Below are 26,183 nucleotides of genomic sequence, written 5' to 3' on the forward strand. Positions count from 1 at the left end.
GCGCGCGGGGCGCGGGGCGCGGGGCGCGGCGCGGCAGTGAGCGGGGGCTCCCAGGTTGGGTGAGTCCGGGCGCCAGCGGGCTGGTGGGCGGGGGAGCGAGCTCGCGGCGGAGAGGAGCGTGCGCGAGACTGGGGCGCAGAAGGCGCGCGCAGGGTGTGGCGGGGGCGCCACGCAGAGGGGGGAGCGCCGCCGTAGGTGAGCCGAGACTTTGCAACCTGGAGGCTGGGAGGATCGGGAGGCCGAGAGGAGGAGTGGAGCGGCGGACAGGCCCGCGCTCCCTGGGAGAGACCTGTCCCCCAAGGGCGGGAAACCCCTAGAGCCCCCAGCCAGAGGAGACAATCGCGGTAGTTCGACGGCCCCGATGTTTTCACAGCTTCGCACCTTTGCGAGTGCCGGTGACCTCTGCTTGGTTCCTATCAGAACCAGCTCAGGCGCTCCCACCTCCGGGAAGCCTTCCGACCTACGCCATTGCGGAGCCATTGCAGTCTTCCCAGGCCTAGTGGTTTGGGCACAGCGCTCTGCTAGCGTCTCCCAGGTTCTGTTTTAATTTATGTTGGGCAGTGCTGGGCAGGGGAAGCCTCACCAAACGTTGGTTGAGGCAGTAAGTACCAGACTGGGCACTGACAGATGGACGGGAGCTTGGGCTCTTGCCTGAGCTAGCACGCACCAGGGCCCTCACTAAGTCAAGAAATATTTCCTGAGCACCTACTGTGTGCTTAGCACTGGGAAGAGTGTCAACAAAGACCATCTCTATGCCGACTGAGTTGCAAGGCCGTGAGCAAGGAGGCGCAGTGTAAGCAGACCCTCAGAGGAGCTCTGGGGAAAAGAGCCCCCTCCCCCTTGGTAAGTGTGCCCTGACTTTGTGGACAGAGGGCTGCGAAAGGCGTCCCTTTGGCCTCTCCCTCCCGAGGCCTCACACGGTGGTTCTGTTTTTCTGGCTCTACTGCCTTTGCAGCAAGGCCTTGTAACTGTCAGGTCTCCTATTTCATTGAGACCATTGCTGAAAAGGTGCAGTGTCCAGCAGATGCTCACTCCAGAAAGGGTTTGCCCCTCCTTTCCTGCGGAGAGACTGGTCCCGGAATGCAGAGTTGGTGATTCTGGCAGCTCTCCAGTGGTGAAAGCAAAGTAGGGCTGTAACAGAATCACCTGGGGATTTTGTTAAAATGCAGACTCTGAATATGGAGGTAGGGGGTGGGACCTGAGAATCTGCGTTTCGACAAGCCTCCAGGTGATGCAGTCCTGCAGATCACGGACCGCATTTTGAGTAAAGGGTGTAGAAGATAGTTTATCCAGGTGCATTGGTTCAGGTGGGCCGCACATTAACAGAGGTAGAACACCTCGTACCCCCACCCCCACCTTCCACTGTTATCCCAAACTTAGTAGCTTTAAACACACATTTATTCTCTTAGAGTTTTTGAAGCCAGAATCCAAAATGAGTCTTAACAGGGCTAAAACCCACACGTCCGCAGGGCTGGCTCCTTCTGCAGCCCCAGGGGAGAATCCGTTTCCTTGCCTTTTCCAGCTTCACAGGCTACCCACACTCCTTGGCTCCTGAATGACGTCACATTTTTGCCCTCAACTTCTGCCATCACACCTTGTTCCCTGTCTGACCTTAGCGTGTTCCTGTTATAAAGACCGTTGGGATTACAGTGTGCCTATCTGGATAATCCAGTATCGTCTTCCCAAATCAAAATCTTTAACTTCATCACACCCGCAAAGCCCCTTTTGCCACAGAAGGTAACCTCTTCCATAGGTTCTGGTATTAAGACTTAGGCACTTTGGGGAGCCATTATTCAGACCTACTACACTGTGTAGTTCCTAAGAAAAAGCGCATTTTCTTACTCATATCTCAATGGCCAAAACCGGGAAATTTAACCTTGATACACTTCTATTATGCAACGTCCAATTCCTATCTAGTTTCCCCAACAACATAATTCAAAAGAATTATGAAATTCTTTTTTTTTTTCTTTGGTTCAGATTCAATCCAGAATCATGTGTTCGGTGCAGTTGTTAGGTCTGTGTAGGCCTCTTTGCTCTGGAATGGTCCCTCCTCTTTTCTTTGTCTTTCAAGATCTTGACATTTATAAGAGTAAAGGCCAGTTGCAAGACTGTCTCTCAACTTGGCTTTGTTTGTTATTTCCCCAATTAGATTTGAGGTTTCCATTTTGGGCAGGATCCACAGAAATGTATTTTATCCCACTAAGAAGTGCATCACATCAGGAGACACATGATGTCACTTTATCCCTTTACTAGTGATGTTTACTTAGATCGCTTGATTAAAGTTGTATTGGGCAGGTCTCGTCACTGTAAAGTTCTTGTATTTCCTTTTGGAATTAATACACAAATGGTGAGGAGAAACTTTGAGACTATATGAATATTCTGTTTATCAAATATTCACTGAGTTTTAGCACTCACTGATGTTTCGGCTTGATGAAGTTATACTGTGATGGGTACAAAATGTTGATTTTTTTTAACGTTTATTCATTTTTGAGAGACAGAGACAGAGTGCAAGTGGGGGAGGGGCAGAGAGAGAGGGAGACACAGAATCCGAAGCAGGCTCCAGGCTCTGAGCTGTCAACACAGAACCCGACTCAGGGTTCGACCCCACAAACCATGAGATCATGACCTGAGGCGAAGTCAGACGCTTAACCGACCGAGTCACCCAGGTGCCCCCAAAATGTTGATTTTTTAAATACTCCATTATTCCTTCTATGTTTATTAGTTGACATTCTACTTTTAGAACTTGCCCTATCTCAGGGCACCTGGGTGGCTCAGTTGGTTAAGCATCCAACTTTGGCTCAGGTCATGTCTCGTGGTTCACGAGTTCAAGCCCTATATCAGGTTCTGTGCTGCCAGCTCAGAGCCTGGAGCCTGCTTTGGATTCTGTGTCTCCCTCTCTCTGCCCCTCCCCTGCTCGTACTCTGTCTCTCTCTCTCTCAAAAATAAATAAAACATTAAAAAAAAAAGATAAAAATATTATTCACTTTATTATTTTCTCTTTGGGACATAAGATATGTAAACTTCAGAAATACAGAGTTGGTCCGAAATAGGCCAGGTGTCAGTCTATCTACTTTTATGTTATAGTCTTCCACTGTAATAGCTACTATTTATTAAACACTTCCTGTGTGCCAAGCTAAGTGCTTTACATGTATTTATTATCTCTTTTAATCCCCACAATTATGAGGCACATACGTTTATTATTCTGTTCTACAGATGAGAAAATTGAGGCTCAGAGAGACCGGGTGAATTGTTGAAGATCACACAGCTAATAAATAGCGGCACCAGGACCGGAACTTGGTCTGTCTGTTCCCGAAGCCTGTGTTCAGACTGCTACACTACACTGCCATCCCTAACTTATGATCTGACTCAGCCTACACGGCCCCCAGCTCTTGAAATCTGACTAATAGCAAATACCGGGGCGTTAACTCAAGCTCATGCAGTTTCTTGCTTGAGCACTAGACAGCAGAATATTGTATTAAGTGCTGGCAGGGCCCTGACTATGGGTAGCTGTGGCACCTGCCATGTTCCCTTCCTCTCCTCCCCAGGGCTTCTCAGTGGTCCCTTATGAAATAAATAAGTCTGTCTTATCTATGTCACAGATGACTGTAGCTTCCAAGCTCACAATAGCACAGCTTTCTGGGTCCTTAGAGCTGCTCTTGGGACCTCCTGCCTGCTCAGTTATTTCCTCCCTACTCAAGGGTAGAGACGTGGGGGTAAATGGAGACCTTAGCCTCCCCTAATCACCAATAAAGCAAGCTCCTCTCGGGCCTGATGACCCCCAGGATCTATTATTATCTGACTTAAGACAGCTGGAGAGCTTTTAAAAAAGTCCATTTGAATATAAGGACGATAGGCAAATATGTATTTATTGGCTCTTTTGGGAGGGGTGGCGTCCCAAAGAATCTCAGAGTTATCCCGAAATGAATCCGAATTGATTAGAACGTTCTATCTTTAAAATCAGATCAAATTCACAAAGCGTGACTCTGCTTTGATGTTTCCCAGGCCCACAAGGATGGAAACGGACTACCTGAAGAGGTGCTTTGGAACCTGCCTGGGCCAGGCACTGGCAGAGGTGGCGAAGGTTCGGCCCAGTGACCCCATAGAGTACCTGGCTCACTGGCTTTATCATTACAGGAATACCTCTAGAGCAAAAGAAGAGGTGTGTGTATGCACTGAGTCGTCTTGGGGACGGCTTCTCAGCTTCCTCACAGAAATTTGAAATCCAAAGCAGGATTCCAGAGCTAGCCCAAAAGGTTTTTTGGTTTATTCAACCCAGATATTCTTGAAGTCTGGGGCGTCTGGGGGCTGAAGAACGAATCCAACTCAGAGGAGTTGTGGAATTGGTAGATTTGGAGGTACCAGCAGGCAAAAGCTAGTTACAGGAGCAAGTTTCAGAGGCCTACAGGACCCGAGTCTGTGGTCTATCCCAGCGAGGGCAGGCCTATTCGTACAGGCTTCCCAGGGACTGACCTGATTCAGCTCTCGTATCACCCCAGGATAGCCGAGAGAAGATCCGGCTGAAGGAAGAATACGATAATAGCCTCAAAGAAACCGAAATGACAGAAATGCTAAAGCAAGAAGAGTGTCAGATTCAACAGAAGTATGATAAGTGTCACCAGGTAGGGAGAAGGAGCTCAGCAGTGGGGGTGTATGCATCCCAGTGATGGATATCTGGAAATCTGTAAGTCCTCTAGGCCCCAGTGCAAAGTGCATCACGGTTCCTGTAAGCCTACCTTTCCCTCCTTATTCATATGTTTATGTATAAACCCGTCTTATTGGCAATCCTTGTCAACGAAAAAAGAAAATGTTTAAAGGCAATTCCATTTTAGATTTCAGGAAATACCTTAGATGTTACTGGTTTTAAAAAATCAGATTTAAAAACAAATCTGCTCTCACTTAGAACAAATATGTTTCCTTACAAGATCCTTTGAACCCTTTTCGAGTGTTATTCAGCATTCCAGAAACCAAATATGGTTATCAGTATATACTTCAAGTACACTATTGTATTCATTATATACTATTTACTTAAGTATTTTATTTACTCTGAACTACCTATTTATGTATCAAACCACAGATGCCTTCTCTGTGATGCTTTAATACTGGTCATAAATTGTTACCTTCTTGTAGCTGGAAACAGCTGTATGTTCATTAGTCTGCCAAGCTTATCTTTTATCTCCCGAGATTTTTGCCATAATCTTCTGAAAAACATCTTGTGCCTATTTTGTGCTTTCTTCAAAGTGCGTGGTAGCTGGATAGGAAACTGACTTACTGGGCTTGATATCTGACGTCTTTCCACCTCTCACCATATCCTGTGTGTTAAAATCTTTAGTGCGGTTTTGTGCAATCCACTAGCTTTTGCTGGTTTCCAAAGCCACCTTTGATGAAGAGACATGAGACTATTTAGCTTACGTACACTTAGGCTAATATGCTCAGCTCTCCTCATCATTAATAGGTTTATTTTTTTAAGTCTGGATGTTTTAAAGGTAAATCAAGTCAAAAGAAAGGTAGGTTCATACTCCTGCTTGTCAATAGTCCAAAGGAACTCTCACTCAGGAACATTTCATTCTTTTTCTTTTTCTTTTTTTTACCTTTTTAAAGCTTATTTATTTATTTTGACAGAGAACAGAGCACACGACTGGGGAAGGAGCAGAGAAAGAGAGAGAGAGAGAATCCCCAAGCAGGCTTTGCATGCAGTCAGCACAGAGCCCCATATGGGGCTCGAACTCACAAACTGCGAGATCATGATCTGAGCCCAAGTCAAGAGCCGACACTTGACTGACTGAGCCACCCAGATGCCCCGGGGAACATTTCATTCTTTGAGCAGTTGCTGGGAGATGGTAGTAGGGAGGTTGTGAAGCCGAAGCTGTCATCCCCTTACCGCCCCCCTCATCCTTTTCTAACATCACGCTTCCCTGTTAATAGAAGTATGAATATATAAGGCAGGGAACGACTTCCAAAACTCCACCCTGGTTTTAGGATGCCTTTATTAAAGAAAACTTTGCTCACATGAATATTTTGAATCATCCCATTGTGTTGCGTGCAGGAGCTATGACACCCTGTAGCAATATTCCTTTGCAAGATTTAGATGAGTAAAAGGCATGCTGTTCTTTTGCCAAGTGTGAGACAAAGGCGATTGTGAGGGAAGATGGGCGGGGGAGCCAGCATGATGCCAGGACTAAGTGCCAGGTTTTCAGTTTCAAGGAAGAATGCGTGTGCAAATCGTGATCATGGAAAGTGATGCCCTTTGTTAGAAGGAAGTAGAGAGATCCAACGATGATCGGGAAACAACGCTTCCCTTCAAGAGCCACATCATCCACAAGCAAGTTGCTCTCAGAGTATGAATTGAAGGAGCTGGGTAGAGAGGGCAAAGAAGTGAAGATACCTCAAATAGGATGAAATTCTAAGTTCTTGTTTCTCACCGGCTCAAGGCAAATGGCAGACTATTCCTGGCTACTGGTCATTTTCAGATTTTGAGTCACTAGTACTCTGAAATCTGGTCTCAAATAGGCCCAGGAGGAGTGGAATAAGATTTCAGCGGGCCTGCCGATGGGCTTTTGTGCGCGTACTCAAAGCTTTGCTAAACTTACCTTACTATCTTACAACCATGATCGCTTGCATATACCTTAGAAAGCCTTTGAGTGCCCCAGATTGAATATTCCCGGTCCAGTCGATGCGTCAAAAAGAGGAGTACAGGGGCGCCTGGGTGGCGCAGTCGGTTAAGCGTCCGACTTCAGCCAGGTCACGATCTCGCAGTCCGTGAGTTCGAGCCCCGCGTCAGGCTCTGGGCTGATGGCTCGGAGCCTGGAGCCTGTTTCCGATTCTGTGTCTCCCTCTCTCTCTGCCTCTCCCCCGTTCGTGCTCTGTCTCTCTCTGTCCCCAAAATAAATAAACGTTGAAAAAAAAGAAAAGAGGAGTACAGACAGCACTGCGTGTGGTAGAGATCTTAGCCAATTATAGCTATCAAGAAGAGGTGGCAAGAGAAGGTAGTATTTGAGTCAGGCCTAAAGGAAAGCTAGCAAAAGTTGCCCTTGTATTTCTCTTTATTAAGCTGAGGTAGTTTTAAGTAACTAAACCATAATTCTGTTTCTATGTTGGAAAACAATCCCTTTGTATATAGAGATGTGGCCATACAAATGTTTTATAATTACATTTTTATGGAATCAATACATCGATTTGCAGGGCGCCTGGGTGGCTCAGTCGGTTGAGCCTGATTCTTGATTTCGGCTCAGGTCATGATCTCAGGGTTTGCGGGATGGAGCCCGGTGTTGGGCTGTGCGCTGCTTGGAATCCTTTTTCCCTCTCTCTCTGCCCCTCCCCTGCTCGTGCCCCTCTCTCTCTCAAAATAAATAAACATTAAAAAAAGAAAAAGATTCTTTTTCTCCCTCCCTCTGCTCCTCTCCCCACCCCATGTTTTCTGTCTTTAAAGACAAAAAACAAAAAAACATAGATTTGCTGTGTAGACGCATAGCACTTTGAAGTTGGAAGGGTCTTTTCGATCTCATGGGACTGCAGTCACATAGATGCCAGACGGTTTGATACTGTGTCATAGGTCACTGAGACTGAATTTATTTTTTCAATCTTGACAATATTTGTGATAAGTGTTTTAAGCCCTTTGTCATTTTAAGGTCTCTTTCTATTACATACTTTTTCCCTAGATTATGATATGTATGTCTAGTAATTATTACTTATGTGCTGAACATTGTAGATGATACTTAGTAGGGAGCCTAGATTATGTAGTTTCCCTTTAAATGGTGTTGAGTTTTGTTCTGGCAGGCAGTAAAATTATTGGTGAATCATCCCGATCCTATCTGATTTGTTTTATACTTTGTGAGAGCAGCTCTGTTTAATTTTGTTATTAGTCTTGGGCATGAAAATGGCAGTGTTGTGTTCTTGGCATATTGAGTGTGTTTTAATCTCTGCTAATGAACTCTTTTCCTTTTTTGTTTTGTTTAGCCACTGGTATCTGTAGCTAGCTCCACAATGAAGACTGTATTCATACAAGAGAACACAAAACCCGTTGAGAAGGATGGCTTGAGGCAAGAATCTTTGCCAGGTACTTCCAATATGGTTCCCGGGATGCCTCAATAGATTCCTTCTTGAGAGACATCTGGCCAGGCTGACTGCAGTGTTGAAACTCCACAAGAAATAAATTCCTAGGCTTTTCGGCATAAAATTGCTCCCAGAATGCATCCTGGCTCCAAATCTCCTTAAGTTATCAAAAGGTGGCTGATTCTCAGGATGCTTCTCTCAAAGCTACAAGCTCAGAAAGGGGCCAGCTAGGGCTCTGACTGAAGATGGTAACTATGTGAATTAAACCAAAATTTGAGGGACTGTGGAGGGGGGTGTCTGCAGGGACTCTCCAGCCAAAGTTCTGTTCTGATAGCCATGAAAACCCCTTAATCATGTAAACATTTCAACTACTGATAGGATAAAATAAACTCATGAGGATTTCAAATAAGTAACCAAAAGACTTTTTTCTCTTGATTTATCTTTTTTTTTTTTAGATTAGACAGTAAAAACATCCATTTCATGTGTTCATGTCTTGACTTAAAATTTTTTTTAATGTTTATTTTATTTTTGAGAGAAAGAGAGTACGAGCAGGGTAGGGGCAGAGAGAGAGGGAGACACAGAATCCAAAGCAGGCTCCAGGCTCTGAGCTGTCAGCACAGAGCCGGATGCGGGGCGTGAACCAAGCCGTGAGATCATGACCTGAGCCAAAGTTGGACACTTAACCAACTGCGCCATGCAGGAGCCCCGTGTCTTGACTTTAGATGAATTTTGCAGTCAGGTCCCCGAGTGTTTACACGTGTCCTGGAGCATACCCATGTCACTGACAACAGGTATTTTAAAACAGCTCCAATGACAGTAGAGCTCGGTGTGCCCACTTCCACGATGAGGCTTTTGGGGAAGAAGAGGACAAGCTTCCCATGCTCGCTTGAAAATGGCTTGAGATATAACAAGGGGAGACTGGCTTGGGGTTTATAGTGTAGTTAGGGGTGGACCCATGTAGGAGTTCCGCCCTCGGGGAGAGGCTTGCGTGGCTTGAAACTCCCGCTGTGCCAAAGTTGGGAGCACCTGAGTTTATCAGTTTGCCCAGATGTGGGGCACAGTGGGGAAGGGGAAGAGTTGAAACCTAAAGCAGTCGGCAGTCAGACGCCAAAAAGTGGAGTCAGACTTTATCACAGAGGGCAGACCTGGGAAACTTGGGAGTGGCCTTGACCCACTCAGTCTTTGAGTAAAGCAGGTGGTGAGGTCATTACTTCAAATTTGCACCTGGTGGGTAGACATGCAGCCACACTTTCCAGAGTAGCTGGGAAAAAGCCAGAGGATCCAAAAACCCACACACAGAAGCAAAGAGAGCTTTGTAGAGGACGCAGTGGAATCCTCGGTGGATGGGATGGTATCTGCAGCTCCCCAGTGGGAAGGTGAAGTCCTCTGCCTGGGAGTGGTTGTCCCTTGGACATCACAACCCATGTGAGGTGAGTTGTAACTTTTGTCTGCTTTAAGGGATTCCATACTTTTGCCTTTGACCGTTATTTAGCCCCAGTACGTGATCACGTTACTGGCCCATGAAAGTGTAATCAATCCCTACTAATCTTTTTTTGCACTGTTTCCAAGTTTGGCTTTTTTTGTTGTTGTTATTTTGTTACCAGAAAGTTGTTACAATGAACTTCCCTGTACACATATCTTAGAACATCTCTGCTGATAGATTTATAGATTGCTAAACTGAAAGATATTTGGGGGCGCCTGGGTGGCTCTGTCGGTTAAGCGTCCAACTTTGGCTCAAGTCATGATCTCACAGTTAGTGAATTCGAGCCCCTCATCGGGCTTCGTGCTGACAGAGCCTGGAGCCTGCTTCAGATTCTGTCTCCCTCTCTCTGCCCCTCCCCCACTTGCTGTCTCTCTCTCTCTCTCTCTCTCTCTCTGTCTCAAAAATAAATAAATAAACTTAAAAAAATCAATGATGCACCACCTCACATTTGTCAGGATACCTAGAGTTAAAAAATAGTGACAACACTGAATACTAGTGAGGATGAGGAAAACCCAACTCACACATACTTTGCTCCTGGAAATGTAACGTGGTACAATTACTCTGGAAGACAGTGTAGCAATCTCTAATAGAACTCAACATGCAGTTGCTACATAAGCCAGGATTTGTACTCTTGGACACTTGTCCCAGAGGAACAAAAACTTACATTCACAGAGAAACCTGTATGTGAATGTTTATAAAAGCTTCATTCACAGTAGACAAAACCTGGAAATAACCCGGATGTTTTTCAATGGGTCAACAGTTAAACTGTAGTCCATCCGTATCTCAGAATACCACTCAGCAATAAAAAGGAATGAACTGGGGCGCCTGGGTGGCTCAGTCGGTTCAGTGTCCAGCTTCGGCTCAAGTCATGATCTCGAGGTTCGTGGGTTGAAGCCCTGCATCGGGTTCTGTGCTGACAGCTCAGAGCCCGGAGCCTGCTTCGGATTCTGTGCCTCCCTCTCTCTCTGCCCCAACCCACTCTCATTCTGTCTCTGTCTCTCTCAAAAATAAACCTTAAAAAAAAAAAAAAATTAAAAAGGAGCGAACGAGTGATACCCGAACAACTTGGACGAATCTGAAGAGAAATCATGCCGAGCACAAAAGCTTGTGGGAAATTATGTCTAATCCCAAAAGGTAGCAGACTCTATGGTTCATTTATAAATAACCCCACAAAGGTGGAGGCTAGATTAGCAGTTGCCATGGCTTGGGGCAGGGGTTTGGGAGGGATGATGTCGTTATACAAAACAACAAGAGGGGGTTTTGTGCTGATGGAGCTGTTTTGTATTTTGATTGCGGTAGTAGATCCGCAAACCTGCACATCTGAAAAAAAATCGCTTGGAATTAAACGCACCTACAGGCAAGTACAAGTCAACGGGAGAAATCTTGAATCTGATTGGTTGGTTGTATCAGTGTCAATATCATGGCTCAACAGTTTTGCAAGATGTTACTATCTGGGGAAACTAGGTAAAGAATCCATGGATCTCTATATTATTTCATACAACTGCATGCACATCTGTAAGTATCTCAAAATAAACCGTTTAATTTTTTAATAGTTGATACACTTCTCACCTACGCTCCATTTTCAAACATCCTAAATTATCCCAATAATGTACTTTGGTTTTTATTTATTTTAAAAAGAAAACATTATCTTTTATGTTGAATTGCAATCAGTTTTGCCTAATTGCCACCTAGAAAGCTAGACGAACGTACACTCCCATTTCAAAGTGGCCATTTCTTGGGGCACCTGGGTACTTGGTCGGTTAAGGGGCTGACTTTGTTTGGCTCAGGTCATGCATGATCTCGCAGGTCATGAGTTCGAGGCCCACGTCGGGCTCTGTGCTGGCAGCTCGGAGCCTGGAGCCTGCTTCAGATTCTGTGTCCCCCTCTCTCTGCCCCTCCACTACTCATGCTCTGTCTGTCTTTCTTTCCCAAAAATAAATAAACATTAAAAAAAATTTTTTTCCAAGTGGCCATTTCTTCATACTCTTGCCACACTGAGCTGGTTTAGTTTTATTTTCTGTCCATCTGATATGTGAAAAACAGTAGAGTTCTGTATAGATATTCCGGATACTGACCCCTAATCAGCTACGTGTTTTGCAAATACACACCATTATTATCCCCATTTTACCAACAAAGAAACGGAAGCACAGAGACAGGTAGCCTGCCTGAGTCCATGTGGCTAGAAGTGGGAGAGCCAGTGTTCAAACCCCCCAATGGTTTGGTTCCAGAGTGAGGGCCCGACCTCACTCATCAACACCGCCCTCAGAAGAGTAGCCTCAGGGCGGCCCCTCAGTGGCTCAGTCGGTTAAGTGTCTAACTCTTGATCTTGGCTCAGGTCATGATCTCATGGTTCACAGGTTTGGGTCCTGTGTCGGGCTCTGTGCGGACAACATGGATCCTCTTTGGGATTCTCTCTCTCTCTTTCTCTGCTGCTTCCTCACTATCTCTCTGTCTCAAAAATAAATAAACATGGCATTAAAAAAAAAAAAGCAGGGGCGCCTGGGTGGCGCAGTTGGTTAAGCGTCCGACTTCAGCCAGGTCACAATCTCGTGGTCCGTGAGTTCGAGCCCCGTGTCGGGCTCTGGGCTGATGGCTCAGAGCCTGGAGCCTGTTTCCGATTCTGTGTCTCCCTCTCTCTCTGCCCCTCCCCCGTTCATGCTCTGTCTCTCTCTGTCCCAAAAATAAATAAACGTTGAAAAAAAAATAATTAAAAAAAAAAAAAAGCAGCCTTGGAAATCAACTGGTTAAGGGAACGGGCTTGCAACCTGACTTATCCCTCTCCGAACAGAGATGGCCCTAGTCCACAGCCCAGGACAAAGTCAAGACGGGTGACCAGAGTCTCACAGGTTTTACCAAAAGCTTGTTTTGCCCAGGGACTGAGTGGCAAAATAAAATGGCCAAGTCCCTTCCCTCTCCCCAGGGCAGTGCCTGGAGGTCACTGCCAATGCTTGCGCTGCCTCTTTCTGATGGACACATTCTCTAGAGGAAGCTCGATGCCTTCACTGGGTGTATGGTCTTTCTCACCTCTCTCACTAAGGTGACATTATGTATCCCAACTCTGACCAAGCTGGCTTTGCTTTTAGGGAGCAACTGAAGACTAACCTGAAGAGAGGCAGCCGTGCCTTCCTTGCCTCATAGTTCTTGTGGTTGGCACCTCTCTTCACCTGTCCTGTCGCCCTCTTCGGGCAGCTATGGACGGCAGCAGCAGTAATTCAGGCAGAGGAGGCGTTTAATGACCACAGTAAGCCCAGTGCACGGAGAGATGGTGGCAGAAATGACAGTAGGTGAAAGACATGGAGATTGGGAGAAGGGCACGTGCAAAGGCACAGTTGCAGGAGTGAGTACTCACTAGAGCGTCAGCAGGGTGTGTGTGGAGGAACTGCCAGAGGGGCTCAGGGTGCAGGAAAAGGGCTGGATTTGAGAGATGCTGGGGAGGAGGTGTCCACAGTGAGTGGGAAGAAGTCTAGAATGGACCCAGCTTTTATTTGCTTAGGGAGAAATTAAGAAATTAAGGGGCTGAGTAAATTTGCTCCAAAAGAACGCTTGATTAAAAAAAATTTTTTATGTTTATTTATTTTTGAGATATGGGGGGGGGGAGGGCACACAAGTGGGGGAAGGGTAGAGAGAGAGAGACAGAGGATCCGAAGTGGGCTCTGTGCTGACAACAGCGAGCCTGACACGGGGCTCGAACTCTCGAACCGCGAGATCATGACCTGAGACCAAGTCAGTTGCTTAACTGACTAAACCACCCAAGCACCCCGTAATGTTTGATTTTGAAGTGACTTTGAAATCAGAACCATTCCCAGGGAGCTTGGGTGGCTCAGTTGGTTAAGCATCCGACTTTGGCTCAGGTCATGATCTTAGGGTTTGTGGGTTTGAGCCCCGTGTTGGGCTCTGTGCCTGGACCCTGCTTTGGATTCTGTGTCCCTCTCTCTCTGCTCCTCCCCCACTCACACTCTGCCTCTCTCTTTCAAAAATAAATAAACATTAAAAAAATTTCTTAAGGGGCACCTGGGTGGCTCAGTCAGTTAAGCGTCCGACTTCGGCTCAGGTCATGACTTCACGGTCCGTGAGTTCAAGCCCCGCGTTGGGCTCTGTGCTGACAGCTCGGAGCCTGGAGCCTGTTTCAGATTCTGTATGTGCTTCTCTCTCTGACCCTTCCCGGTTCATGCTCTGTCCCTCCCTGTCTCAAAAATAAAAATAAAACATTAAAAAAAAAAAAAAGAAAAGAAAAAAAAGAAAAAAAAAATTTTTAAATCAGAACCATTTTCAAAGAGTAAAGGTTTAGGATGGAGTACTTCTTCCCCCAAAGGATACGTATTCAGTCAGACTTTCTATACTTGCTTTTTTTTTTTTAAGTTTAAGTTTTTATTTTAATTCTAGTGTAGCTCACATACAGTGTGATAGTGATTCAACAATTCCATACATCACCCTGTGCTCACCATCACAAGTGTCCTCCTTAATCCCCACCTATTTAACCCAAACCTCTGCCCGCCTCCCCTCTGGTAACCATCAGTTTGTTCTGTATAGTTAAGAGTCTGTTTCTTGGTTTCTCTCTGTCTCTCTGTCTCTCTGTCTCTCTCTCTCTCTCTCTCCTATATTTTCCCTTTGCTCATCTGTTTTGTTTCTTAAATTCCACATATGAGGAGATGAATGGATAAAGAAGATGGGGTATAGATATATGCAATGGAATATTATTCAGCTATAAAAAAAAGAATGAGATCTGGCCACTTGCAACATGGATGGAGCCAGAAGAAAATGTTAAGCATGAATAAACCCGTAGTTGTGATATTACTGTCGCTGCCACGCCCTCACCATTCTCCCCTTTGTGCTGACAAAAGCCCCAGCCTGTGCTTCCTCCCACAGCCATGTGGTGTCAGAAGCACTTCACAAACTTTCGTCTGAAAGGTCTTTCAGCGGGGATTCTGATCTGGCCCACGTGTCTGCTTATACAAAGAACCAGGCCTAGATGAACAGATCTTTGATGGATTGCAGACCGGTTTCCTTTTTGTATTTATTTCCATGGAGGTTTCTTTACCACTTAATTTTGTGTAAAATGTCCCTGCTTTAGCCTCTGTATTTCTCATTAAGAAATTATTAAGTAGGTGCCCCTGGGTGTCTCAGTCGGTTAAGTGTCCGACTTCTGCTCAGGTCACGATCTCACGGTTCGTGGGTTCGAGCCCCGCGTGGGGCTCTGTGCTGACAGCTCAGAGCCTGGAACCTGCTTCGGATTCTGTATCTCCCTTTTCCTCTGCCCTCCCCCACTTGTGCCCTGTCTCTCTCTCTCTCAAAAATAAATAAACTCTAAAAAAATAAAAAAATAAATTATAAGTAGAGGGGCACCTGGGCGGCTCAGTCAGTTAAGTGTCCGACTTCAGCTCAGGTCATGGTCTCTCAGTTCATGAGTTTGAGCCCCGCATTGGGCTCTGTGCTGACAGCTCAGAGCCTGGAGTCTGCTTCAGTTCTGTGTCTCCCTCTCTCTCTCTGCTCCTCCCCTGCTCATGCTTTCTCTCTCTCTCTCTTAAAAATAAACACACGTTAACAAAATGTTTTTAAGAAATTATGAGTAGACCTTACTATAGAAGGGGCAACTTGTAAATAAGAGTGGCTATATATTGAACACCTCCCAGGTGCAGGCACTGTCCTAGGAGGGAAAGCCCTTGCTCTCCTGAAGTTTACAGAGTAAACTGAGGCCAACCATGAAGATGAAGCTGCAGAAGGCACCGAAGCCACTGTGCAGATCGTCTTGTACAGGGCAGTAGCTTATGAAATTAGCAGCCCCAGCCTGGATCTGGACCCATGGCAGCCCCCACACAGGCAGACCACGTCAGGATGCTAGGCCAGGTCGTCTGGCAGAGGCCAGTTGTCCTCAGGCTGCGTGGCTGGTTTCAGGCATGAGATGGAAATTTTGCAAAAGCCATGATGTGTCTGCGAGTGTGTTTAATTTGGCCATCCGTGCACCTATCCATGAATTCGAGAGGAATTATAACCCTATCTCTATGTTTTCCTTGCACTATGACCTTAACCAGATCACTTAACCTCTCTAAGATGATAGTAATGCTTGGGGCACCTGGGTGGCTCAGTTGGTTAAGATCTGACCTCGGCTCAGGTCACAATCTCACGGTTCACGAGTTCAAGCCCCATGCCGGGCTCTGTGCTGACAGCTCAGAGCCTGGAGCCTGCTTCAGATTCTCTGTCTGTCTCTTTCTGCCTCTCCCCTGCTCATGCTCTGTCTCTCTCTCTCTCTCAAAAATAAATAAACATGTTAAAAAAAAAAAAACCCTTTTAAAATAAAGTGGATAGTAATGCCTTCTTTTGTTTTTCCTGAAGTTTATTTATTTTGAGAAAGAGAGAGTAAGCATGCAAGTGGGGGGGAGGGGGGTGGGGGGACAGAGGGAGAGAGAATCCCAAGCAGGCTCTGAGCTATCAGCGCAAGCCCCCCACCAGGGGACCAACCTGGAAACCGTTGAGACAAAGACCTGAGCCAAAAATCAAGAGTCGAACTCTTAACTGACTGAGCCCCCCAGGCACCCCCGTAAAGCTTTCTTGACAGAGCCGAGGTGAGGATTCCTGAGACGGTGTATGTAAAATGCGGCAGCTGGCCAGACAGGTCATGAGTGTATGGCGATTGGTAGTTACTGTCGCCACTGTGGTAACAGATAACACAAAACCACCCAATACCAGGCACGAGTCCGTACCATGCTTGGCTCTGCACACATAGAGAAATTGGTCCAACATAACCCTTGTCTCCAGGGAACTTCTAATCCAGTCACGGAGCAAATCATACAGCAAATAATAATTACTCAAAGCTGATTGGAAACACATATCAGGAGAGGAACCACAAGTCTCGAGAGAATCCAAAGCAAGAGAAGTTGAAGTTGCCCAGGAGGTAGGAAAGGGAAATTAACCGAGACTTTTGGATGTAAACACAGGCAGGGGATGGAGGGGCAGAGGTCAGGCCCATGTACCCAAGGTGGTGCAGAGGGAAACCAAGCCCACCACCCAGGGTGCCATTTATTGGATAAATGAGAACACAGCCTGCAGCCCGCTAGAAAGGTCCATGCAACATCCCCTGGATAAGGCTCTTTCTTCTCTAAGGCTTGCCGTAGCTGACAAACTGAGTCACAAAGGTACCTCCCTGGGAAGAGGGGAACTGTGGCATTTGCTCAGAGAACTTTCCAAAGTTTCTGGAGAAAGATGAAGCACTTATCTCAGGTTACTGGAGCCTCCTGCATTCCACCACCCCTGGGGACACATTTAGCAAGACCCTGTAACACAGGGCAACCCAGTTTCCTTATGGCTAATTATAGCCCAGAGCTACACAAGCCAACCACCAGTACAGGTACTTTCCTGCTGGGAAGGTCAGGGAAGGATTCAAGAAGGGGGTGACATTGACCTGGGCCTTGGTGGGATCCGGGGAAGAAGTTCTAGAAACGAAGTGCAAAGGAAGACAGAGGCAGAGGTTGGAATGCATGGACCGTGTCTGGATCTGGTAAATGAGCCAATTCTGCCGGAGCAGAGGACCCCTGTGCCACCGACAAGGGCTCCAGTTCCAGGTGCTTCCAGGGCTGCTGACATTGTGCAGGAGTCTGGGCGAAGGTTTGGAACGCCTTATCTCGTCATAATTTTACACACTAGATACTATCATCTCCGTTCTTCGTTAAGACAGTTTCAGGGAGATAAGTGACTACGGTTTCGGAGAGAAAGGCTGTTAAAACTGGAATGCGACCCTGACCCCAATTTCTAGCGAAATTCATTATGCAATGTTAGCTTTCAGTGAGATATGACTGGAAAAGTACATTAAGGTCAGGTCAGAGATGGCCTCGAATACCTAGCAGAGTATGGTGTTCATTGACGCTAAATCTCTGTGGTGAGACCATTTTGGAGGTCTGGAAGGTTCTGGTGGTCTCCTTAAGTCTGAGTAGGAAGGTGCATGCAGACTCAAGCCAACGAACAACCAGGATGCAAGGCCAGAAAATCTCTGATTTGAGATAGGGTGGTGACTGCTGGGCCTGTGACTCCAGATCCAGGGCACGGGAAAAGGCTTCCCAGGTACTGAGCGTGCTCCCTCTGCCATTCTTTGGCAACACTCTGGGCTGTGTCATCTTCAGGACCCAAAGGGGCACTTGACTGGTTTCCATAGTTATGTATACTTAGGCCCAAGAAAAATGGGCCACTGGGAGGCTGATGATACGAGAAAAGATAGGGTGGTACTGATGAGAATTTAGGGCCTCACAGGCCCTCTCCTCACTACCCTGGGAGCACCCCAGGGCTTTGGGTTCCTCCTTTCCCCAATGGAGGAGGAAGGAAACTCAACAGACCTGCTGGAAAAGCAGGCTGCTAGAGCATGGGAAGTAGCCAGCTGTGAGTCAGGTCACCTTGAACAAATGGATGAAGAGCTTGGGCAAATGTGTGTGCCATCTGTAAAACAGTAGGACAGACCAGGTGATCCTGAAGAGCCTTCAGAGATTGATTTGTTGTTGTTGTCGTTCCATTTTTTATTGTGGTAAAAAAAAAATTGCAAAACATGTTACCACCTTAACCATCTTGAAGTTTATAGTTCAGTACATCAAGTATACTCACACCATTGTACAACTGATCTCCAGAATTTTTTCATCTTGCAGAAATGAAACTCCATGCCCATTAAACAACTCCCCATGTCTACCCCTCTCCTGCCCCACTGGTAACCACCATTTTACTTTTGGTTTCTAGGAGTTTGACTGCTTTGCATACCTCATATAAGTGGGATCGTACAATATTTGTCTTTCTGTGACTGCCTTATGTCACTTAGCACAGGGTCCCCAAGGTTCACCCATATGTTGTAGCCTGTGACCGGATTCCCTTCCATTTTAAGACCAAGTAACATTCCCGTGTATGTATGTATACCACATTTTGTTTACCTGGTCACTCGTTGGTGGACATTGGGTTGCTCCTTCCTCTAAGCTATTGTGAATAATGCTCCTATAAATGTGGGTTTGCAAATATCTTTTCTGAGACCCTGCTTGACTCACAGGTTTAAGACGCAATGAGTTTGGTTGCGTGTTTTATGACTGCTTTATTTAAAAAACAAAACAAACAAACAAACAAAAAAAACAAACCCAAAGAACAAAAACAAAAAACACAGAGCCTCTTGAAGAGTAAACAAATGGAAATTAACACTTCAGATACGCAGAGCGATGTTTATTTTAGGATATTTGGACACTCCAAACTAATATTTTGACATTCGACAAATTCCTAAAGCTGGGCCACTGGAAGGAACGAGAACAGTGCTAAATGTGGGCCTTGCAGAGAGAGTCCTGGCATTCTGTCGCATAATTATATGAACTTCAGTCACAACATTATCCAGGAAGCCCTTTCAGCAGATCATGGGTATCTATTAATATAAATCACTTGTTGGATGAGCCATGCATTGACTTGTTGGAAAATATGGAAGATTTTATGCCAGAAAAAACATCCTTCAAATTCAGTCATGTAAACCGTACCCCCAGGGAAAAACATTTCGAATCCACACATTTTCCTTTGAAAGAAAAGTTTGCTTCTCTCTCCTGAGCAGCCTGGTTGAAAGGTCTGGCCAAGGATCAGGCTTGCAGGAATGTTCCTAAATATTGGAAGCTGCCCCTCCAGCACCGTGACTCAGTGGGGTGGTGGGTGTTTGTTAGATGATTAATTTTTTAGCAAAGGTGTGCCTGCTGGCAGTGGTGCAGAAGTAACTTCAATCACTAATCACAGAATCCTCTTTAGAGAAAACTGTAATGAAACTCGGCTGATCCACTGAACCTCTCCTTGCGGAGTTCATTTCCATAATCAGCGTATGCTGGTCCAGTGGGGAAGGCAGACAGAGTCGGGGGGGGGGGGGGGGGGTTGGAGGGGGGTGGGGTGGGGACTGTGCTAGCAGAAGAAGGAACCAAGCATGGGAGCCCAGAAGAGCGGAACTAACTCCGGCAGACTGTGAGAAGGATCGTGCAGATAATACTTGAGTGGGGCATTGAAGGATGAAGAGAAGTATTGCAGCAGAAAACCACGAGGAAGGGCAGTCTAGGCCGGGGGAACAGCATGGGTGCAAAGATCTCCTCACGTTTGGAAACATGTAAGAATGGAAGTATGGCTGAATAACACACGACACGTGAGGTTAAGACATGTGAAGTCCTCTTAATGAAGTGTGGGCACTCTGGAACAGGGCCACGGTACCCACAGGGACCCCTGTCAGGAGCCCTGTGCAGAGCCAGTCCCGTTCCTGGCCCCCCGGGTGCCCAAGCGTCTGACCAGAGAGCAGCCACGGCTTTCTCTGGGGGCCTGAGTGCCTAGGGCCAAGGACAGAGAATAGGTATTGCCTCAAGGGTGACACAGGCACCACTGTGATGGCAATCTGCAGACAGGAGGCACTGAATTACCAGTGCGAGGCAAAAGCTTTGAGCTGATGTTTCCATGGGCGAGGCTGAGGTGAGTGTGGAGAATGCCCACTGCCTTGCTCCTTCAGGCAGTAGCCATGGTCATTCCTGCCACTGACTGGAAGCTCACCAACATCCCTGGGATGCAGAAACAGCATCCAAATAGGTCCCTGGGTGTCCTGACAGTGTGCCAGTGAGAGGATGCTCTTGATACTTTGAGAGAGTAGCAAGAGTCCGTACGGCCAGGTAACTGGAGGCAGGGAGGAGACTTTCATTTTCTCTCAGAAGGACTGACTGGCTAGTGGCACCATTTTATTGTCCAAAGAGGGTTACCTGTGGTTTGGGACACAATGCCTTTTGTTCGTCCCAAACACAGTTCTTCTGTCTGAGACACATACTACACTGAAGAGGACACTACGAAAAGAGACACAAATCTGGACCGTGTTAGGTAAACCTAGACTCTCTCTGGGATGCTCTTCCTTCTAAACGTTTTTATAATGAAACCGAGACTGTCTTGGGAAGCCCCCCAATGAATGGAGCCACCTGTCTCCCTAGATAGGTCGGTCTCTCTGTGCCTGGGATCTCTGAGTGCCTCCCCATCCACAGTGAAAATAGAGATGATCTTAAAAATAATAACTAATAATTAGGGGCGCCTGGGTGGCTCAGTCGGTTGAGCGTCTGACTTCAGCTCAGGTCATGATCTCGTGGTCCGGTCCATGAGTTCGATCCCCGCGTTGGGCTCTGTGCTGACAGCTCAGAGCCTGGAGCCTGCTTCAGATTCTGTGTCTCCCTCTCTCTCTGACCCTCCCCCATTCATGCTTTGTTTCTCTCTGTCTCAAAAGTAAATAAGCGTTAAGAAAAAAAATTTTTTTAATAAAATAAAATAATAACTAATAATTAGAGGTAGGCCCGGCTGGGCCTTCAATACCCAGCTCAAATATTATTTGCACGATCCTTCTCACAGGGATAGAGACACGGATAGAAACCCTTCTCTGATGTCAGTGATTCCTTCCTGTTCACCCTGGACAGGGAATCTGAGGACGTAGGATCTTGGGAACAGAGAGTGAGGAGTAAAAGTTTTCCGTTTCCAGACAACCGAGGGGACCATACTCACCTACTGGAGCACCACCTTGGGAAGAAGATACAACCAGTACGAAAGGCTGGAGAAGCCCGATGCATAGGGATGTTGAAATTTCTAAGACTAACAGAACAGATGGGAATAGAGACACCCACCATGATGGAGGCTCTAAGTTCTCTCAGTCTCTGGATTCCTGCAGGATTTTCATAGAGATTGGACCCTATGCACTAAAGCACTGAGAGTGGCTTTAAGAGTCTAAAGTCAAGTGTACTGTCAGTGGAGGAAACCACAGACAACTGACAATACCAAATATTGGGGAGGGTGTGAAACAGACAGAACTCTTACATGTTTCTGGCGGGAATGAGAATCGTAGAGCCACTTTGGAACACGGTTTGAGAGGGTCTTATAAAGTCGAGCATACATTTAGCATTTGACCATTCCTACATATCAATCTAAGAGAAATGACAGCATATGTCCAAGCAAAGGTTGTACACAAATGTTCACAACAGCTTTATTTACAACTGCCAAAAACCCTTGAAACAACCCAAATACATCCATCAACTGGTGAAGAGATAAATAAATGTTGGCCTATCTGTGCAACGGAATACTTCTTAGTGACAAAAAAGAACAACGTACTGAGGCACACTGCAACATAGCTGAATCTCAGAAACATTTTTCTAAGTGAAAGAACCCACATGCAAAATACTACATACTGCCTGATTCCATTTATATGAGATTCCACAAAAAGCAAAACTGAAGTGTAGAAAGCGGATAAGTGGATCTGGGGAAGGGGATTGGCTACCAAGGGACATAAGAGAACTATAGGGGGAGATAGAAATGTTCTTTATGATGACTGAGGTGCTTGCTGATGGTACATGACTGTATATGTTTGTCACAACTCTTCAAATTGAACACTTAAAACTCGGTTTACCTCCACTATAGCTTGATAAAAATTTGTATTTTATTAAAGCTGAAAATAATTTTTTAATTCAAGAAAAAAAAAGTGATAAGAAAACTGATACCAGGATTGAGAAACAGGATGTAACTATACAAGGCAGAGTTTTCAGAAAATTATTAGGGAAAACTTTAAATAAGCATATCTTAAAATTTAGTTGGGGCACCTGGGTGCCCCAGTTAAATGTCTGACTTCGACTCAGGTCATGATCTCGTGGTTTGTGGGTTTGAGCCCCGCCCGCATCGGGCTCTGTGCGGACAGCTCGGAGCCTGGAGCCTGCTTCAGATCCTGTGTCTCCCTCTCTCATGTCCTTCCATCATGCTCTGTCTCTCAAAAATGAATAAACATTTTAAAAATTAAAAAAAAAAACTTAGTTGATGGGGTGCCTGGGTGACTCAGTCGGTTGAACGTCCGACTCCTGATTTTGGCTCAGGTCATGATCTCACGGGTTTGTGAGTTTGAGCCCCATGTGGGCTCTGTGCTGACATGGTGGAGACTGCTTGAGATTCTCCCTCTTTCTCTGCCCCTCCCCTGCTCTCACTCTTTCTCGCTCTCTCTCTCTCAACATAAATAAACTTAAAAAACACTTAGTTGAAATGAGCAATGTTTCAGAAAAATATAATTTAATAAACAGAATCAATAGAAAAGTTCTTGACTGCCAGCATAACCCAGATGCCCCCAAACCTATCAAGGACGGTGAGTTTGAGAGAGCACAATCCACAAGTGACCTTGACTTCTGACACCAACTGCAAGTTCAGAGCCTCTGAGACCACACTTGGGTTTGGCAATTCACTAGAGGAACTCACAGAACTCATTGGAAGCTTTTACGTTCATGGTTATAGTCTTTAACTGGGAAAGGGTACACAGTAAAATTAGCCTAAAAAAGAGATTCAGAGGGCAGAGTTTAAGAAAGTATCAGACTTGGACCTTCCAGATGCCCACTGTGGAGTCATGAACAGTGTTACTGGGTGATGGGTGACAATATACGCAGAGTATTGGCAACGGAAGCAGCTCCCCCCTGGCGTTGGTGTTCAGACTCTTTGTTGGGACTCAATCATGTGAACTTGATTGGCTGCCCATGTGACAAATCTCAGTCTCCCTACCCTAAATCCCCTTGTTACTATCTGGTTCTACCAATTTTTAAATTCCAGCAAAAAAAGGGAGAAGGAAATTCATACCAGGATTGAGAAATTGGCTGTAACTATAGATAAAGCAGAGTTTTTAGACAAAACCATATTAATTTGAATTACAGTGACTTTATGGTATATTTTGATATTTGGTAAGGCAAATTTTGCCTCATTGTTCTTTCTATCTTTCTGCTCTCAGACACTTATGTTTCCTTACAAAATTTGAATTCTGTATTAGCAAAGTTGCATTCAGTTACAAATGCACATTGTTTATGCCCCATGAGTTGAATTTAATTGCTGTATAAAAATCTTCTAAAAGATTACATTATGATTTGGCACTGAAATGAAAAAGTTATTGTGAATGCAGAAATTCATATGAACAGCAGTAGAACATAAATTCGATATTAGTAAAGGAAATTTGTCATCAGAGAAACGACTTCATTTCCGATTTTCTTGCAAAGCAACAATGAAGAGGTTTATAAAACTAAGAAAGAAAGCTGTCCCCACCCCCACCCCCCCACACACAAGTAAAAATCTGTTATGTTTTGCTACCAAGATACATGCAAAAGGATTGTAACGCAATGGAAAATTTGCCAAATCTTTTGAAATAGATAAATTCCAAAGCAATGAGAGGTGGTGTCATCAATTAATGTGTTTTGAAAGACTATCATTAAGATGTCAAACATCTATTAATCAAAACTTCTTGCCGACTTTGAGCAGAAGACAATAGTGGAGCACTCTTTTAGAAACGTCCCATCACCAGTGTTCCTAACAGCCAAATGATAATATTGTGGGACAAACGCAAACATCAGTGATTCTGAGTCCAAAAATGATAGAGAAGAGTAAAACTTTGTATATGATGCTGTCTTAGGAACACCTTAATACCTTTATTTCACTTCTATTTTCCCTGTTAAGTGTGCCCACAATCATTTACGAGACCCAGACTTAGACCAATCAGAGTTCAGGAGTACCCTGGCCACAGTGATTGGCCAACCAGAGTGAGGCTCTGGGCTTTGTTCACTCCTGGGTCTAACTGCCCTCTCTCCATACTGGATCTTGTGGGCATCCTATGACCACAAGAGGAACCAGCCTTAACATGAAGCCAACACATGGATAACAAAGCAGAGAAGCAAAAGAACCTGGATCATTGGTGTTATTATGGAACCCAAGATCACCTCAAGTCAGTTTGAGTTGGATTTTCTTTTTTTTTTTTTTAATGTTTATTTACTTTTGAGGTGGGGGAGACAGAGAGAGAGAGCCGGGTAGGGGCAGAGAGAGAGGGAGACACAGAACGTGAAGCAAGCTCCAGGCTCCAAGCTGTCAGCACAGAGCCCAACATGGGGCTCGAACTCATGAACTGTGAGATCATGACCTGAGCCAAAATCAGATGCTTAACCGATTGAGCCACCCAGGCACCCCTGAGTTTTCTGTTTCTTGCAAACTAAAGTTGCCTAGCCAAAGAAGTCTCATTAAATGTCAAAGGATAGACCGAATGATAATGTGTGAGGCAGTCTTACTTCCCCAACCTGGGAATGGAATGATCCCACCATTCAGCCCCTAGTCAGTCACCAATTCACCTGTTAAGCCATTGTTTATGTCTCTTGAGGACTTCATGTAGAAGATCCTAAAGGCTTTGCTGTGCAGCACACTGGGGAAGTAGGGCATCTTTAGATACTTTTTCAAAATGAGGAAGAGTGGAATTCAGGGATATTGGCAAGTAAAAAGATATTTGTAGCTGATACGTGCACATTTACGTGGTTCATACATTTCCAGATCTTGATCAGACTTTCACGTATTCACAGAATGGGAATTTAGGCCTGAGAAAGTCAATGAAGTCAAGCACCCATTTTTGCTTTATTTTCACTTTAATGCTACCTGCTTCGCAAGCTGTTCTCACTGAGCCCAGACACACTGCAGGACCAATCAACTTTAAAAATTGTGTTATACCGCAAGCATGGATCACTGCTGAGAGAACAGATGAAGCTAGCTGAATGTAGAAGTAGTTGTGATGCTGTAAGAATCCCAAGTCTTTATCCACATCTGCCTCCTGCTAGCAATGTTTTCTGCCTGGCCTATGAGATCAGGAAGGAGAAAACACTTTCCTAGCCCCTGTCAAGAGGATAACATACATAAGTTACAGAAGTTATCACAAAGTTCCTAGTCAACCTTAATTTCTACCTGCTTCAATTCAAAATCTAGGTTATTTCATGGTCTTTACAAAGCTAGAGTTACTTTTCTCCTTAAAACTTGGCAGATTCATGTTTTTGTTTTTAATCCTTGAGCTTTATAAGTTTTTCTTTCCTGTGCCTACTTGCCCATAGCTTATTCTTCTGGTCTGATGACTGCTTTTTAATGAGTTCAGCCTGTGCTTCTTGGACAAATTGGGAGTGTGAGGAGTGTGTTAATTAGCTATCAGATCTAGCCCGACTTTTGAAGTTCAGAGCTTTGGAATGTTACAGAAGTGTAAATACAATCATGGTTTTTTGCATTTGGTAACTATATCTCAGCTGAGACCTCAGGGAGCCTCCCACCTCAGGATTCTGTGACCCCTGACCCCTGAATGGTTCTGTCATTAATGGCCAGTCTCTGGGGACCCATACCCAAAGGAAATGGCTTCCTGTTTTGTTTAAGTGGCCCTTCTTTCTTGCAGCCTTCCTGTTAATCAAACATCCAATTTCAGGATGGAGAAAATGAGCCTCCTTCTCCCCCCCTCCCCATAGGGTAAGGAGGAATGAGGCAGGAGTGAGAAAGTTCCTCTGGGGGGGGGGGGGCGGTAAACTGCCTTCTTATGACTCTACCCATATTGTAACAAATTATACCAAGTATTTCTGGGCCTTCAAATCAGATCAAATACCTGCCTACTCCTGCAAGAGGCCTGCATGATCACGCAAACTGATCCTCTCACCCCCAATCTAGAAACATCCTCTTTTTCAAAATGCTTCCCAGGCATGTCTTGGTGCCGGCCCTGGGCCAGACTCTGGGTCCCATGGTTGAGTAAAAGAACTCACAGTCTGGTTAAGGAGAGGTCTCTTGAATAGACTCTATAGGTCCATAAGTTTACAAAGAACCTGGAGACAGTGCGAGATCAGGGAGGTAAATCAGG

At 45.5% G+C, this 26,183-nt stretch overlaps 2 protein-coding genes across 3 annotated transcripts in view; both read left to right on the forward strand.

The window, feature by feature from the left end:
- The first annotated feature begins 201 nt into the window (after positions 1–201).
- On the forward strand, positions 202–9,187 carry DYDC2 (DPY30 domain containing 2). Its single transcript, XM_053206907.1, is given in 5 exon segments — positions 202–843; positions 3,214–3,297; positions 4,003–4,159; positions 4,497–4,619; positions 7,954–9,187. Coding segments are annotated over 3 exon segments (528 nt in total). The 5' UTR covers positions 202–843; positions 3,214–3,297; positions 4,003–4,012; the 3' UTR covers positions 8,212–9,187.
- Positions 9,188–9,340: 153 nt separating this feature from the next.
- The window catches only part of PRXL2A (peroxiredoxin like 2A), a 38,239-nt gene continuing 21,396 nt past the window's right edge, over positions 9,341–26,183 (forward strand). For both annotated transcript variants that reach the window (XM_053206902.1, XM_053206903.1), the window contains exon 1: positions 9,341–9,479. The gene's annotated coding sequence lies outside the window, so the exon portion shown is untranslated. The remainder of the gene's footprint in view (positions 9,480–26,183) is intronic.

The sequence above is a fragment of the Acinonyx jubatus genome, chromosome D2, assembly GCF_027475565.1.
Source record: "Acinonyx jubatus isolate Ajub_Pintada_27869175 chromosome D2, VMU_Ajub_asm_v1.0, whole genome shotgun sequence".
Lineage (NCBI taxonomy): Eukaryota > Metazoa > Chordata > Mammalia > Carnivora > Felidae > Acinonyx > Acinonyx jubatus.